The sequence below is a fragment of the Eimeria necatrix genome, genomic scaffold (genome assembly GCF_000499385.1).
Source record: "Eimeria necatrix Houghton genomic scaffold, Enh_scaff44, whole genome shotgun sequence".
In the NCBI taxonomy this organism is placed as follows: Eukaryota; Apicomplexa; class Conoidasida; order Eucoccidiorida; family Eimeriidae; genus Eimeria; species Eimeria necatrix.
In genome coordinates, this window is record NW_013654805.1 from 16766 (window position 1) to 31765 (window position 15000).

The 15000-nt window shown below is 56.8% G+C and overlaps 4 protein-coding genes across 4 annotated transcripts in view; 2 read left to right on the forward strand and 2 right to left on the reverse strand.

The window, feature by feature from the left end:
- Positions 1-808: 808 nt before the first annotated feature.
- Positions 809-1751, reverse strand: ENH_00054920 (hypothetical protein; the record flags this gene model as incomplete). The annotated part of the gene is made up of 2 exons (XM_013583785.1): positions 809-1415; positions 1648-1751. The coding sequence occupies 2 exons, from the start codon at positions 1749-1751 to the stop codon at positions 809-811; spliced, it is 711 nt and encodes a 236-aa protein (XP_013439239.1).
- A 2631-nt stretch (positions 1752-4382) lies between these two features.
- Positions 4383-6497, forward strand: ENH_00054930 (hypothetical protein, conserved; the record flags this gene model as incomplete). Its single annotated transcript, XM_013583786.1, has 1 exon — positions 4383-6497. One exon carries the CDS (start codon positions 4383-4385, stop codon positions 6495-6497), a length of 2115 nt encoding a protein of 704 aa, XP_013439240.1.
- A 2711-nt stretch (positions 6498-9208) lies between these two features.
- On the reverse strand, positions 9209-9742 carry ENH_00054940 (40S ribosomal protein S16, putative; the record flags this gene model as incomplete). The annotated part of the gene is made up of 2 exons (XM_013583787.1): positions 9209-9354; positions 9568-9742. The coding sequence occupies 2 exons, from the start codon at positions 9740-9742 to the stop codon at positions 9209-9211; spliced, it is 321 nt and encodes a 106-aa protein (XP_013439241.1).
- A 1054-nt stretch (positions 9743-10796) lies between these two features.
- The window catches only part of ENH_00054950 (dual-specificity phosphatase, catalytic domain-containing protein, putative), a gene marked incomplete at both ends in the record, with an annotated part of 19142 nt that continues 14938 nt past the window's right edge, over positions 10797-15000 (forward strand). The window contains 6 exons of the mRNA XM_013583788.1: positions 10797-10939; positions 11454-11550; positions 11654-11791; positions 12044-12172; positions 12562-12639; positions 12841-12890. Of these exons, the coding sequence (XP_013439242.1) occupies positions 10797-10939; positions 11454-11550; positions 11654-11791; positions 12044-12172; positions 12562-12639; positions 12841-12890 (635 nt within the window). The remainder of the gene's footprint in view (positions 10940-11453; positions 11551-11653; positions 11792-12043; positions 12173-12561; positions 12640-12840; positions 12891-15000) is intronic.

Here is a 15000-nt window from a genome sequence, read left to right on the forward strand (position 1 = left end):
CACCTAGCCACCGCCCAGCCACCACCCAGCCACCACCTAGCTAGCTAGCCCTCAGCTAGCTAGCCAGCTAGCCACCAGCTGGCTAGCTAGCTAGCTAGCTAGCTAGCCCCCAGCTAGCTAGCTAGCTAGCTAGCTAGCTAGCCAGCTAGCCAGTGTGTTGCGGCGCAGTCGCTGGGCCACCTGACTACGGCGGTGACGACTGCGGCGCTGCACAAATCCAATGAAGTCCTTTGCCTCGCCTCGAAGTGGAAAAAAGACAGTCTCAAACTAGTGAGTCATTTTAGCAGCAGCTAGCCAAAACTTGGCGCCCCGCAGCAGCAGCTAGCCAAAAGTCGGGGCCTTTGGGGGCCCCGCAGCAGCAGCTAGCCACGCTGCTGCAGCGGGGGCCCCGCAGCAGCAGCTAGCCAAAGTTTGGGCCCCGGGGGGGCCCCACAGCAGCAGCTAGCCAAAAAATGGCACATGGGGGGCCCCGCAGCAGCAGCTAGCCACAACGCAGCAGCAGCAGCAGCAGCTAGCTACACATTAAGGAATTTGGGGGCCCCGCAGCAGCAGCTAGCCACGATGCAGCAGCAGCAGCTAGCTACACATTAAGGAATTTGAGGGCCCCGCAGCAGCAGCTAGCCAAAAAAGGGGACTTGGGGGGCCCCCCTAGCAGCAGCTAGCCAAGAGAGGGGTTTGGGGGGCCCCCTCAGCAGCAGCTAGCTGGGGGCCCCCCTTTGCGTCTTTATGTCTTTTTGTCTTTTCTTTTTTCTTCTTTTTGTTTCTTCTTTTGCGTCAGTCTTTTTCACATCTTTGTTTGTTTGCTTCTTCAAATTTCCTTTCTTTTGAGCCTATTTACCCGCTGCTGCTGCTGCTGCTGCTGCTGCTGCTGCTGCTGCTGCTGCTGCTGCTGCAGGTGCACCTGCCCTCGGCGACAGTTTTCCAGGACTGGCCGACGCCCAAAACGCCGCTTCATTATGTCACCTCTGCTGCCTTCAGGCAAGGGTTTTGCTGCTGCTGCTGCTGCTGCTGCTGCTGCTGCTGCTGCTGGTTTGCTGCTGCTGCTGCTTTTGCTGCTGGTTTGCTGCTGCTGCTGCTGCTGGTTTGCTGCTGCTGCTGCTGCTGGTTTGCTTCTGATGCTGATTTGGTGCTTCTGCTGCTGGTGCAGCTTTGCTGGTGATGCTGGTGTTGTTTTGCTGCTGCCGCTTTCTGTTATTGCTGCTGCTGCTGCTGCAGTTTTGCTGCTGCTGCTGCTGCCGTCGTGCTGCTCGTGTAGTCTTGCTGCTGCTGCTGCTTTGCTGGTGCTGCTGCTGCTGCCTTGCCCCATGTTCTCCGCCCCCGTCACTGGCTTTTGAACTTGCTGCTGCTGCTGCTGCTGCTGCTGCTGCTGCTGCTGCTGTGGGGCCCCACACTTGCTGCAGCGAGCGGCGAGGCCTCTTCGCCGTGGGCAACGCAGCTGGCCGCGTGCTGCTGTACCATTTGAAGGACCTCAGTTAATTTAAAAAAGAAATAAATAAAAAAAGAAATAAAAAGGAACAAAAATGATTTAAAATAAAATATATTAAATGACACAAAGAGGCACAAGGGGGGCCCCACAAACAGCACCTCAAACCCCTTCGGGGCCCCCCCTACAGCTCTCAAGCCAGGGGGCCCCTTTAGGGGCCCCACGGGGCCTCTGGGGGGCCCCCAGGGGCCCCCAGGGGGCCCCAGGGGGGCCCCTTGGGGGGCCCCCTGGGGCCCTCCTTTAGGGGGGCCCCCAGGGAACCCACCATAGTCAACTCTCACTTAGGGGCCCCCAAAAAGAACCCTTTTAGGAATACTCTTGTCCTGTACCCTGGGGGCCCCTCCTCTAGGGGCCCCCTGTAGGGGCCCCTTCCTAGAAGCTTTCCTTTAGGGGCCCCCTGAAGGGGGCCCCTCTTCTAGGGGCCCCCTGAAGGGCCCCCCACCTGTAAGGGCCCCCTGTAGGGGGCCCCTCTCTAGGGGCCCCCTACAGGGGGCCCCACTCTAGGGGCCCCCTGCAGGGGCCCCCACCAATAGGGGCCCCCTTTAGGGGGCCCCTCTCTAGGGGCCCCCTTTGGGGGGCCCCTTTGAGGGTACTTAGGGCTGCCTAGGGAGGCACAGCAAGGGAACAATGGGGGCCCCTTGGGGGCCCCCGGGGGGCCCCTGGGGGGCCCCTCTCTGGGGGTCATTGAACTGTGGGGGCCCCCAGGTCCTCCTGGGGTCTTTTTTGATTATAAATTCATCTTTATGCTTTTATTTGTTCATTTATTTTTCTTTTTTGTTCTTTTTTGTTAATCAGTTTATTATTTTTGCTCCTTTTTGTCAATTAGTTTATTATTTTAGTTCATTTAATTCATTAATTCCCTTTTTGTTCCTCCATGATCTCCTCTTTGGTGTTAATTCTTTTTTTTTTTAAATAAATGGATCTTTTCTTTTCTTTTGTTTTGGATTTATCCTTTTTGTTCTTTTTTATTTATATTCACTTTGTGCCACTTTTGATCCTTTTTTCTCAATTCTGTTTTTATTTAATTAATTTTATTTTTTATTTCTTTTTTGATTTCCTTTTCATATTTTGCATTCTAGTTTATTATTCCGTCTTTTCTGCTTCTTTTAAATTTCTGATTTGTCTTTGGAAATCAAATTCATCTTTTTTGTTTTCTGGATTATTTTTTTCATCTTTTTGGATATTTTCATTTTTATTATCTTTTGGGTTTATTTTTGCTTCTTTATTTTCATTTGCATTTTCGGATTAATTTATTTCCTGTCGGTGGGATGATAAGCCACACGGGGTGCCTGCTGCTGCTGCTGCTGCTGCTGCTGTTGCTGCTGCTGCTGCTGCTGCTGCTGCTGTTTAGGCATTTAACGATTTCAGTAGAGCAACATAAATAATTATTTATCATTTTTGAATTCTTGATCTGCTTGCAGATTCAGTTTGGAGAAAATATCCATTCGATTTGCAGCGCACTTCAAATTCAACTTGCAATGATTTCAGAAGATGAATTTGCAGAAAACTTCGAATTTAAATTCTAAAAAGTCCAAATTTAATATTTAAAAGAATAAAAGTTCAATTTGAAGAAGACTGGAGATTCAATTTGCAAGAAACTGGAAATTCAACTTGCGGGAAAGGGAAATTCAAGTTGCAACAAGTCGCCCGACAGCAGAAATTTAGTTTGCAAAAAACTCGAAAAGGAACTTCAAAGGACTTTTTATTTATTTGCAAAAGACATTTAATTTAATTTACAAAAGAAATTCAATTTAATTTGCAAAAGAAATTCAATTTAACTTGCAACAACCCTCAAGTTCAAGTCGCAGCATTCCCCGAATTCAAGTCTATGTCACCCCAACCCTAAACCCTAAACCCTAAACCCTAAACCCTAATTCCATTTTCAACTTGCATTTCCGCCTCCAGAAGGCGTGATTTCGACTAAAGATTGAAATTTTAAATTGCAAAAGACTTTAAACTCGATTTGCGAAAAATATAAACACCTTGAAGGAGAATTTGAATTCAATTTGCGAGTTTTCGTAAACTCGATTTGCAATTTGCCTCGATTTCACTCCGCAAAAAACTTCAACTTCACTTTGCAAATGAATTTAAATTCAATTTGCAAAAGAAATTAAATTCAAATTTCGGAATTTCCCGACATAATTTCGGGGTTTTACAAATTCAAGTTTCCTTTCCCCCCGCATTCAATTTGCAAATGTGTGCGAATTGGGCTTTAAATTGACGACAAATTCGCCTTTGAATTGACGATTAAGTTATTTTTTATTCAAAATAAGTTTAATTTTGAATTTTGAAGAAGTTTTATTTGCAATTTGTTGAATTTTGAAGCCCATCTTGTACAGATTCAACTTGTGAACACTGGGCTGTGGGAAGTGCCTGGGTGCACCGGCGAGCCGGTCTCGGCCGCGTCACTCCAGCCAAAGAAGCTGCAAATTTCAAATTAAATGCAAATTCCATTTTGAAATGCAATTAAAAGGTAATTCGCTTTAAACATTTCGGAAAATATTCCGCAAAGGCCTTCAGCAGCGCGGGAGGGCCCTGCTGGGCGGGTCTCGCCACAGCGACGCGGTGTACCTACACCTCCGCGAAAACTGCGAAACAAAGAAAGCCCTTTTCATTTATTTCCCTCACAAATAAAAATAAAGGACTTCAACGCGCAAACACTCGGGGCAAAGGAGGGGCTGGGGTCTGCAGCCGCCGCTGCCTCCGATTCTGCTGGGGGCCCCCCGGGGGCCCCCAAGGGGCCCCTGTCTTTCCATTTTCGTCCCTGCAAAGTACCCTCCAAGCTGCGGACTTTTGAAAGGCACTAACTGGCCTAGGGGGCCTCTTAAGTGGGGCCCCGGGGGGCCCCCTCCACTCCCGCTGTGCCCTTTTTTGTTATATGCCCCTTTGGGGGCCCCCAATGCTGGCGAGGCCCCTCTCCCCCGAGGGGCCCCCGGGGGCCCCCCCCCAGGCCCCTCAAAGGGGCCCCCTTTTGACCCAAGAGCTGCCCCGCAGCTGCCTGGCTTTGGCCCTGCAGCAAGCTGTCCCCAGGGGCCCCCCAAACCCTCCTCAGTACCCTGGGGGCCCCCCTCTTCTGAGGGGCCCCTCTCCGGGGGGCCCCCCCCCTGGCCTGGCCTTCTTGGGCCCTGCCTTTCCCCCGGAGCTCAGCAAGAACTTGTGTGCGGCTTTTCTAAACACCAGCCCTTCTGGGGGGCCCCCCGGGGCCCCTGGGGGGCCCCCCGGGGCCCCCTTGACCTTTCTGCCGCTGTCGTTTTTGGCTGCTGCGCTGCCGGAAGTGCTGAGCGACGTGGAGTTCGTTGCGGCCCATTTGCAGCTTGACCCTGACCCAGCAGCAGCAGCAGCAGCAGCAGCAGCAGCAGCAGGCAGCAGCAGCAGCAGCAGCTCGCCGCCCAGCGGCAAAGAAGAGGGGCCCCCGAGGGACAGGGGGCCCCTCCAGCCGCCCATAGTTAGGAGGGGGCCCCCCAAGGCAGATGTGCCCTTGGCGAGGCGCAGGCGGCTAGACACGCCCACTCAGCTGCAGCAGCAGCAGCAGCAGCAGCAGCAGCAGCAGCAAAAGCTGCAGCGGCTGCAGCTGACGCCCCCTGGGGGCCCCCTGACGCCGCTGCAGCGTTTTGGGGCGGGGACTCCGCAGCAGCCCGCAGCAGCAGGGGCCGCGGGCCACCTGCTGCTGCTGCGGTATGCTGCAGCAGTGAGCAGCAGCAGCAGCAGCAGCAGCAGCAGCAGCAGCAGAGTCACATGGGATGAAGTCCTGAGGCCCGTTGCTGTTGAGACGCAGCAGCCAGGGCCCCCCCGGGGGGCCTCTGCTTCGGTCCCTCGGAGCCCGCTTGGCCCCCTCACGACTCCGAAGCAGCAGCAGCAGCAGCAGCAGCAGCAGCAGCAGCAGCAGCAGCAGCAGCAGCAGCAAAGGATGCGCTGCGTCTTCGTTGGAGTCTCAGGGGTACTTCTTCAGGGGCCCCTCGAGGGGCCCCCGAGGCCCTCCTCGGCCCTTCCGGCCTTTCCTGCATGCAGTGCTGCAGCATATGCGCAGCTGTGCTCCATGATCAGCAGCAGCAGCAGCAGCAGCAGCAGCAGCAGCAGCATGCTTTCTGTGCTGCCGCCGCCTTTGCGGGCTGCTGCTGCTGCGCGGCTGCAGCCTGCGAACGCCTCGCCAGCAGCAGCAGCAGCAACAGCAGCAGCAGCACCGGCAACACCGGCACCAGCAGCAGCAGCAGCAGCAACACCAACGGCAGCAGCAACAGCAGCAGCAGCAACAGCAGCAGCAGCAGCAGCAGCAGCAGATGCTGCTGGTCCTCCCGAGCTCAAGGAGACACAAGGGACAAAAAAGGGGCCCTCAAAAATGAAGCGGCTTTTGGGGGCCCCCAGCAGCAGACAGCGAGCTGCTGCTGCTGCTGCTGCACGGCGGCTGCGCAGGCTGCTCAAGCAGCAGCAGCAGCAGCAGCAGCAGCAGCAGCAGCAGCAGAACAAGCGAGTTGCTGCTTTGCTGCTGGCAGCAGCTCAGGAGCAGCAAGGCAGCTGGTCCTCCGGCGACGAGTCCGCGGCACATGAGGTTGAACTCAGCAGCAGCAGCAGCAGCAGCAGCAGCAGCAGCAGCAGCAGCAGCGAGGATGAAGCAGATCGGGAACTTCCGAGAGACACAAATGGAACAAGCGGCGCTGCCTCAGCAGCAGTTCCCTCATGTGCTGCCATGGGGGCAGAAGCAGCAGCAGCAGCAGCAGCAGCAGAGTCAGCAGCAGCAGCAGCAGCAGCAGACGCAGCAGCAGCGCAGCTAGCTGCAGGGGCCCCCCCGGGGGCCCCCAATCTCAGCACCCCCCCAGCAGAGTCTTCAGCTGCTGCCGAGGGGCCCCCCACAACTGGGGGCCCCCCTGCAGCAGCAGGGGGCCCCCCTGTTGCTGCTGCGGGGCCCCCCGGGGGCCCCCTTTTGCACAGGGGGCCCCCGGAGAACCTGCTGCGCTGCCGCTGTCGCTGCGGGACCCCTGGGCAGCATTTGAGGAAGCAAAAGAGTGGCTGGAGTTGATGGCGGTGCACTGCAGGCTGCGGCGAAAGCGTAAACCCTAAACCCTAAACCCTAAACCCTAAACCCTAAGATAGTGCACGCAGCGGGGCAGGGGCGTTTGCTGCTGATGGCTGCCAAGCGAAGAAGGAATGCGCCTTTGTTGCTGTTGCTGCAGCAGCCCCACCGCCTCCAGGCAGCGCGAAAAGCAGCAGCAGCAGCAGCAGCAGCAGCAGCAGCAGCAGCAGCAGCAGCAGCAGCGGGGAGCGCTGGGAGCTGTGCAGGAGCTTCGAAGACTGCGAAGAGGCGAGGCAGTTTGTGGAGGCTTTTGGCTTCAAGTGGGTCTCAGTTTTTTTCTTTTTTGCAGAATTATAAATTTAAAATAAATATAAAAATATTCAAAAGAATTAAAGTTTTAAATTAAATCAGTTTCCAAATCCCTCGACGAGGGACCTGCATGCGGCGCCGGAGTGTACGTACACCGCGCACGCCGTCAGGCCGCGCCGCACGAGCAGCAGCAGCAGCAGCAGCAGCAGCAGCACAGAAGCAGCAGCAGCACAGCAGCAGCAGCAGCACAGCAGCAGCAGCAGCAGCAGTAGTCAGTTATATTTTGAAGCAGCTAGACACAATAGGCAGCCCCGCGCATGCAGCCTCCCAAGCAGCTCTGTGGGCTGAAAGACCTCAAAGAGCCCTGCTCTAGCAGCAGCAGCAGCAGCAGCAGCAGCAGCATATGCAGCAGCAGCAGCAGAGGCAGCAGCAGCAGCAAAAACGGCTCAAATGCAGTTCAAAGGCGCCCGAGCTGCAGAAGAATTGGATTTCAATTAAAGACATTTCTGTCCCTCTTTGAAAACACAAAAGTGTTTAATTAAATTAAAATGTTTTTTAATTTAATTTTGCAAAATTGAAAAAGTGAAAATGCGTTTCCGGGAGAGTGTCTGCAGCCAGGTGTACGTACACCTGAGGGGCGGCGCGCCTTGCACGCAGCAGCAGCTGCTGCTGTTTCGTGCGGCTGCTGCTGCTGCTTCGCTTGGCTGCTGCTGCTGCTGCTGCTGCTGCTGCTGCTGCTGCGTCGTTTGGCTGCTGCTGCTGCTTCGCGCGGCTGCTGCAGCAGCTCGCCGTCTGCTGCTGCTGTTTGCTGCTGCGCTGCAGAAGGACTCTCGCAGCAGATTCTGGAGACCGAAAAGTCAGCCCAAGGGGCAGCTCCAGCCAGCCCCGGGGGGCCCCCTGCAGCAGCAGCAGCAGCAGCAGCAGCAGCAGCAGCAGCAGCAGGGGGGCCCCCGGGCCTAGGGGCCCCACAGTTGAAGTTTTTGGCTGTGGGGCCCACGAGGCCTGTGGGGCCAAAATGAGGGTCATTGGGGGCCCCCACAAGAGGGCCCCCTACAGGGCTGAGAGGAACAGCCGGCCCCACAGCCACGCTGACTAGCTAGCTAGCTAGCTAGCTAGCCAGCCAGCTAGCTAGCTAGCTAGCTGGCCAGCTAGCTAGCTAGCTAGCGGGTCGGCTAGCTGGCTAGCGAACTCCTCAGCAAGAGAAGCGCCGATCCAGCTTCTGAGGCGCCTATTTAGGGGACCCGCTATCCAGCCAGCTAGCTGGCTAGCTAGATAGCTAGCTGGTTGGCTGGCTAGCTAGCTGGCTAGATAGCTAGATAGCTAGCCAGCTAGCTAGCCAGCCAACTGGCCAGCTCGAGGACCTTCTGCTGCCCGTCGAGGCCCAGACGGGCTAGCTGAGGAGCTAGCTAGCTGCTGCAGTGGCTAGCTAGCTGCTGCAGTGGCTAGCTAGCTGCTCCAGCAGCTAGCTAGCTCTTCCGGTGGCTAGCTAGCTCTCCGCTACCCACCAACTTGACAGCGAGCTTAGAGAGGTGCTGCCGTCAGCCAGTCCCAACGCATAGCCTGGCTAGCTGGCTAGCCAGCCAGCTAGCCATTAGCGTTGCCAGCTAGTAAGCAGTGTGGCTAGCTAGCTAGCTAGCTAGCTGGCCAGCTAGCCATTAGCGTGGCTAGCTAGCCAGGGACCGTTTAGCCCCCTTTTTGCTGCTAAAGCTTCACTGCGACTTTCTCTCAACTAATTCTCTGGCGCTGCCGGACTGCGTAGCTAGCTAGCTAGCTAGCCAGCTAGCTAGCAGTGAAGTTCAGCTAGCTAGCCACAGACTCAACTAGCTAGCTAGCTGGCTAGCTAGCTGGCTAGCTGTCATCTAGGTGCACCTTCGCGTCAGCAAACGAAAGAGACCTTAAAGAGCTTTTCAACTCGCAGTGTTGCACCGCACCAAGTTCACAGGCAGCTAGCTAGCCAGCCGGCCACCGCAGCGCTGCCGCAGCCACCAGCACCAGGACGCGCCCCGGTGCTGCCAGCAGCACCCGCCCGCCGCCGCCGCTGCAGCAGCTGCTGCTGCTGCAGCAGCTCAACGGTAAGACTTCTGGTAGCGCGCGCGGGCCCCAGGGCCCCCGAACTTCTTCGGCTCGCAACGGCGAGGGTCTGCAACGACTAAAGAGCGGTCGCAGGCCACGAGGGCGTCTCGGATTTCGCGTTTGGTGGCTTCGTCCACGTCTGCGCGCAAACCCTAAACCCTAAACCCTAAACCCTAAACCCTAAACCCTAAACCCTAAGCCCTGGGCGCTGGGCGGGCCTGGGCGCTGCCTGGGCGGGCGGGGGGCGGGGCGCCGCCTCCAGGGCGCGAAACGAAACGCGGGGCAGACGCCGGCGGCGTTTGGAGAGCCAAACCCTAAACCCTAAACCCTAAACCCTAAACCCTAAACCCTAAACCCTCACACTTCTGGTGGTAGGCCACAACCCCCTTGGCAATGGCCTGGCGAATGGCGTAAACTTGCGAGACGAAACCGCCGCCCCGAACCCGCACGCGAATGTCAATGCCCTCGAAGCGGTTCTTGCCTGCCGCGCAAACCCTAAACCCTAAACCCTAAACCCTAAACCCTAAACCCTAAACCCTAAACCCTCGCCGGAGGGCTCCGCCGGACTGCTGCTCCCCGCGGCATCCCCGGCAGGCGCCCAACCCCTGCAGCGCCCAACCCAACCCCTGCCCAGCCCAAACCAAACCCCAAACCCCAAACCCTAAACCCTAAACCCTAAACCCTAAACCCTCACCCAGCACCAGGATGGACTCGCAGGCCTTCACCCGCAGGGCCTCGGGCTTCAGCAAATGCAGGGGGGCCCCATTGACCCTTATGAGGCCCTGGCCTTCAGTGCAGAGGGCAACAGCAACAGCAGTTTTCTTGCGGCCGAAGGTCTGCACCCTCCGGGTCCTCCGGGCCTCAGACATCTTCTGCAGCAGCAGCAGCAGCAGCAGCAGCAGCAGCAGCAGCAGCAGGTGAGGGGCCCCGGCGAAAAGGGGGGCGAGTGTTCAGCAAGAGGAGGTCTGTTTAGGTGCACTGCGATTCAGGTGTACAGCCACCGCACAGCCCATGCATGTGCAGCAGCAGCAGCAGCAGCAGCAGCAGGAGCGGCGGCTGCTGCTGCTGCTGCTGCTGCAGCTGCTGCTGCTGCCGTTGCTGCCTTGACGCATGCGCTCGTGCTAAAGAATACGAAAAGGAAAAAGAATACCGCTGGAGAGGCCAGGCCCCGAATCCGCAGTGCGGGGCGCAGCAGCAGCAGCAGCAGCAGCAGCAGCAGCAGCAGCAGCAGCAGCAGCGGGGGCTACCTTGGTCGAGTCTGGAGAAGGAGGCAAACAGAAAGACAAACGAGGAGGGTTTCCTTCAAGTAATAAGTTTAATGGCGCCGTGGCGCGTTTGCTGCTGCTGCTGCTGCAGTCGAGGCTGCAGCAGCCCTGCAGCAGCCGCGGCTGCTGCTGCAGCGGCTGCTGTGGGGAAGAAGTACAGCAGCCGCAGCAGCAGCTGCTGCTGCTGCTGCATGCTGCTGCTGCGCTTCTCGGGAGTTCTTTTTCTCTTCTTTAGACCTTTCGTGGCTGCTGACCTTGAGCTTGCTGCTGCTTCCCCGAGGTACGGTTACCGTGCTGCTGCTGTCCGCTGCAGCGGAGCTGCTGCTGCTGCTGCTGCGTAAAGTTCTTAAATCTGTTTTTTTGCTGAATTAAAACTTTTCGTTTGCCCATTTGCCCCCCACGGCTCTAGGCCTCCCGAGCGGCCCCGCGCGCTGCCCGGCACTCCGTTCTAGGGTTTAGGGTTTAGGGTTTAGGGTTTAGGGTTTAGGGTTTAGGGTTTCGCCTCCAGACCCCTGCATTTGCCCCTCTCCCTTCCCAGCCGTTGCCGCCGCACTTGCCCCGCGCGGCCAGGCCCGGGCCGGGTGTATTGCCTAGGGTTTGGGGTTTAGGGTTTAGGGTTTAGGGTTTAGGGTTTAGGGTTTAGGGTTTGCAGGCGAAGATGGTGAGCCGCTCGGCCCAGCTGCCCAACGCCCACTTCCGCAAGGACTGGCAGCGCTTCGTCCGCACCTGGTTCGACCAGCCCGCGCGCAAGCAGCGCCGCAGACTCCAGCGACAAAAAAAAGCTGCCAAACTCGGAGTCCGGTCAGCTGCTGCTGCTGCTGCTGCTGCTGCGGGTGGTGCTGCTGCTGCTGCTGCTGCTGCTGCGGGTGGTGCTGCTGCTGCTGCGGGTGGTGCTGCTGCTGCTGCGGGTGCTGCTGCTGCTGCTGCTGCGGGTGGTGCTGCTGCTGCTGCGGGTGGTGCTGCTGCTGCGGGTGCTGCTGCTGCTGCTGCGGGTGGTGCTGCTGCTGCGGGTGGTGCTGCTGCTGCGGGTGGTGCTGCTGCTGCTGCGGATGGTGCTGCTGCTGCGGGTGGTGCTGCTGCTGCAATGGTGCTGCTGCTGCAATGGTGCTGCTGCTGCTCTTGCTGCTGCAGTGGTGCTGCTGCTCTGCTGCTGCTGCTTGTGCTGCTGCTGCTTGTGCTGCTGCTGCTGCGGCGTGGAAGCGGGCGGCGGAGTGGTCAGTTGCGGACTGTACGCAAGCCTGTGGCGCAGCCAGACGCGGCTGAGGGCCCATTGCTGCTGCTGCTGCTGCTGCTGCTGCTGCTGCTGCTGCTGCAGACCGTTGGGCCTGCTGCGGCCAGCTGTGCGCTGCCCCACGCAGAAGTACAACATCAAGCTGAGGGAAGGGCGCGGCTTCACCCTGGAGGAGCTGAAGGTGCGTCGCTGCTGCTGCTGCTGCTGCTGCTGCTGCTGCTGCTGCTGCTGCTGCTGCTGCTGCTGCACGCGGGCAGCTAGCTTGCTGCTGCTTGCTGCTGCAGGCCGTGGGCATTTCCCCCCGAGTGGCCTTGTCCATTGGCATTGCTGTGGACCACCGCCGCCGCAACAGAAGCCAAGAGTCTCTTAACACAAATGTGAATCGCCTCAAACTCTACCTCAGCAAACTGGTTCTCTTCCAGGTCCGTTCTTTGCTGCTGCTGCTGCTGCTGCTCTTCTGCTGCTGCTGCTGCAGCAGGGTCTCGTGCTGCTGCGTCTGCTGCTCTTCTGCTCCTCCTGTTGCCAGTTTGCTGCACTTTGCTGCGTTTCCTGGTGCTGCGGCTGCTGCTCTTGCTGCTGCTGCTCTTGCTGCTGCTGCTCTTGCCGCTGCTGCTGCTGCTTCGATTCGAATTGTTTGTTTAATGGCTTTTTTGAAAAGTTTCTTTTTGCTGCAGCGCGGGTCTAAGGCGAAGAAGGGTTTGGCTGGCGTGCCTGCGGACACCCCCAAGTCGCAAATTCAAAACGTGAAACAGGCGAAAATTGCGGATTCGCTGCCGATCGAGCGGCCCCGGAAGAAGATCCGCGTGAGTTTTTGGGAAATAAAAGAAATAAAACATTAATTTTGCAAAAAAATGGAAAAAAAACGAAGAAAAATGATCAAGTGGAAGGCGATCGGCGGCGATCGCCGGCGGCCGCCGCCCGAGCTGCCTGTACACCCCAACTCTTCAGGTGTACAGACACCTCAGCAGCTGCAGCAAAACAAAAGGGCTTTTGATGATCACTTTTATTATTTCGCAGCCTCAAAAGGCAATGGCGTTTTCGAAATCTGCAATGCTGATGCCCTCTGCTGCGCCGGCCGAGCTAGGGTTTAGGGTTTGCGAGCGCTAGGGTTTGCGGGAGCTAGGGTTTAGGGTTTGCGGGGGTTTGCGAGGGTTTCGGTTTTGCTGCTGCTGCTGCTGCTGAGGGTTTGCAGGCCAGGGTGATAACGGAGGAAGAGAGGAAGTTCCGCGCCTATGCCACTCTCAGGAAGCAGCTCAGAGACGCGAAGAACGTGAGGGTTTAGGGTTTAGGGTTTAGGGTTTAGGGTTTGGATAAGTTCTGTAGATGGGTGCGGGGGCGAGGGGCTGGCGAGGCAGCCGAGGGTTTGTAACTAAGGCCGAGGGTTTAGTTGGGGTTGCAAGTGAGGTTTTCTCGGGGTGTAGGGTTTAGGGTTTAGGGTTTAGGGTTTAGGGTTTGCGCTTGTGCTTCTCAGGTTGGCAAGCACGCCAAGAAGCTCGCAGAGGAAGCAGAGGCAGCAAACAAGTAAATAAACCCTTGAGCTTTCTTCTTGCTGCAGCAGCGCTGCAGCAAGCTGCTGCAGCAGCGCTGCAGCAAGCTGCAGCAGCAGCAACCCCACCAAAACACCACCCCGGCAGCTCCTGGCGCCCGCCCATCTGCACTGTGGGCGGGTTGGGGGGCCCCCCGGGGGCCCCAACTTTTGTTCTTTTTGTGCAAGGGACAGCTTTGAATATTTGGGTTTGGACGAGTTTGCATGCGGGCTGCTGAGGTGTACGTACACCGTAGAGTTCAGCAGTTGGGGTGTACAGACAGAGGCAGCAGCAGCAACAAAAGCTGCCAACTAATTTGACCCCACAAATGTGTATTAATTAGCGCAGAGACAAATAGATAAAGAGACGAAGTTTATGCAGAGAGGCACAGAGCTGAGGCAGCAGCAGCTGCTGCTGCTGCTGCTGCAGCAGCAGCAGAGAGCTCTTTTGCTGCTGCAGCGTGCCAGCCTGTTGAGCTAATTGCTCTTGCTGCAGCTGGCGGGGCCTGGGCAGCCGCAGCGAAAGGGAATAACTGGAAAAGAGCTTTAAATGGAGATTTAGAATTAAAATAAAATGCAATAAATTAAAAGTTAAGACAAAGTGCAGCAAATTGAGTGGCTTTTACCCGGAGCTGCTGCTGCTGCTGCTGCTGCGAGCCCCGGGCGTGGGCTGGAGGGCGGGGGTGAGGCGGGAGAGATGAGCGGTCTTTGGGGTCTTTTTGGAGCTCTCGACTTCGAAAAAAAGATTTTTGTTTTTAATTTTGCAAATTAAACAATTAAATTTATTATTTAAAGGCATTAAGTGCAGCAGCGGCGGGCGGGTGGGCTGTTTGCTGCCCCTGTACAGGTCTACACACTACACCCAGCACGGCCTCTGAAGCTTTATTTCGTCGAAATACCTGCAGTTTAGTGTCCAGTTAATTTGCTCAATTGTTTATTTATTTTATTTATTTTATTGTTTTATTTGTTTTGTTTATTTATTTGCAAAAAAGTCTCATGTCTGTCTCGTCGATTCGCTCTTTCTCGGAGCCCTAGGGGGGAGGCCGCACAGCTGCCGGCGCTGTCGCCAGCCCCAGTCTTCACCGAATTTCCGCACATTTCACCTTTTCTTTGGAACTGAATAATTATTTTTATTATTTGTTTCTTATTTGGAGGTTTTTTTCCGCCTTTAGTGCCGCGTTTCCTTGCAGATCGCTAGCTAGCTATTTTCTAGGCCACTGGCGAGCCCCATTGCAGTGTCTCAGCACTGCAGGCGGCGGCCGCGGCGCCACTGAAGCTTCGCGAGAACCCCCTGCGGTTTATTTTCAGTTAATTTGCTCAATTGTTTATTTATTTTATTTATTTTATTATTTTATTTATTTTATTCATTCATTTGCACACGCAGAAGCAGCGGCGCGGCCCCGCAGCGGCCCCCAGCAGCGCCGACACTCATCGACAGCAGGGCCCCTGCTGGGCCACCGGCTTCCACGACAGCAGCAAGGCTGCTGCTTGCTGCAGCTTTTTGCTGCGCTGCAGCAGCAAAAGACTTCGAAAACTCTTTAAAGAAGCAGCATTTGTGTCTTGTGGTGCTTTTGGCCCGCGGAGTTCCCCCAAACTTGAGTCTACGGGGCCCCAGCAGCAGCAGCAGCGGTCTGCCGCCCCAGGGCCACTGCTGCAGGCCTCCCCCAAGGACCACTGGTCACCCCCGTGCGTGCCAGTGGCCCTTTGCTGCTGCAACCCCCAGCAGCAGCAGCAGCAGCAGCAGCAGCAGCAGCAGCAGCGTTTCTGCTGCGGCGACGCGGCGAAGTGCTGCTGCGCAGCCCCCGCTGCGGCCCCATGCCTCTTCAACTCTTCTTTTTGCTGCCAAATTAAACTTCAAATTCATCTCTTTCTGAATTAATTAAAAGTACCTTTTGGGGGCCCCCCTGGCCAGGGGCCCCGCCATGGCCTACGCTGCAGCCCTGGGGGGCCCCCTGGGGGCCCCCGAAGCCGCGTTTGACGCAGCAGGGGCCCTGGGGGGCCCCCTGGGGGGCCCCCTGGGGGCCCCCGAAGCAGCTCTGGACGCAGCAGAGGGCCTTTTGCGGCTAAGTCCGGACCTTCCTTACACTCCTTATGCCCCTTCTGGCT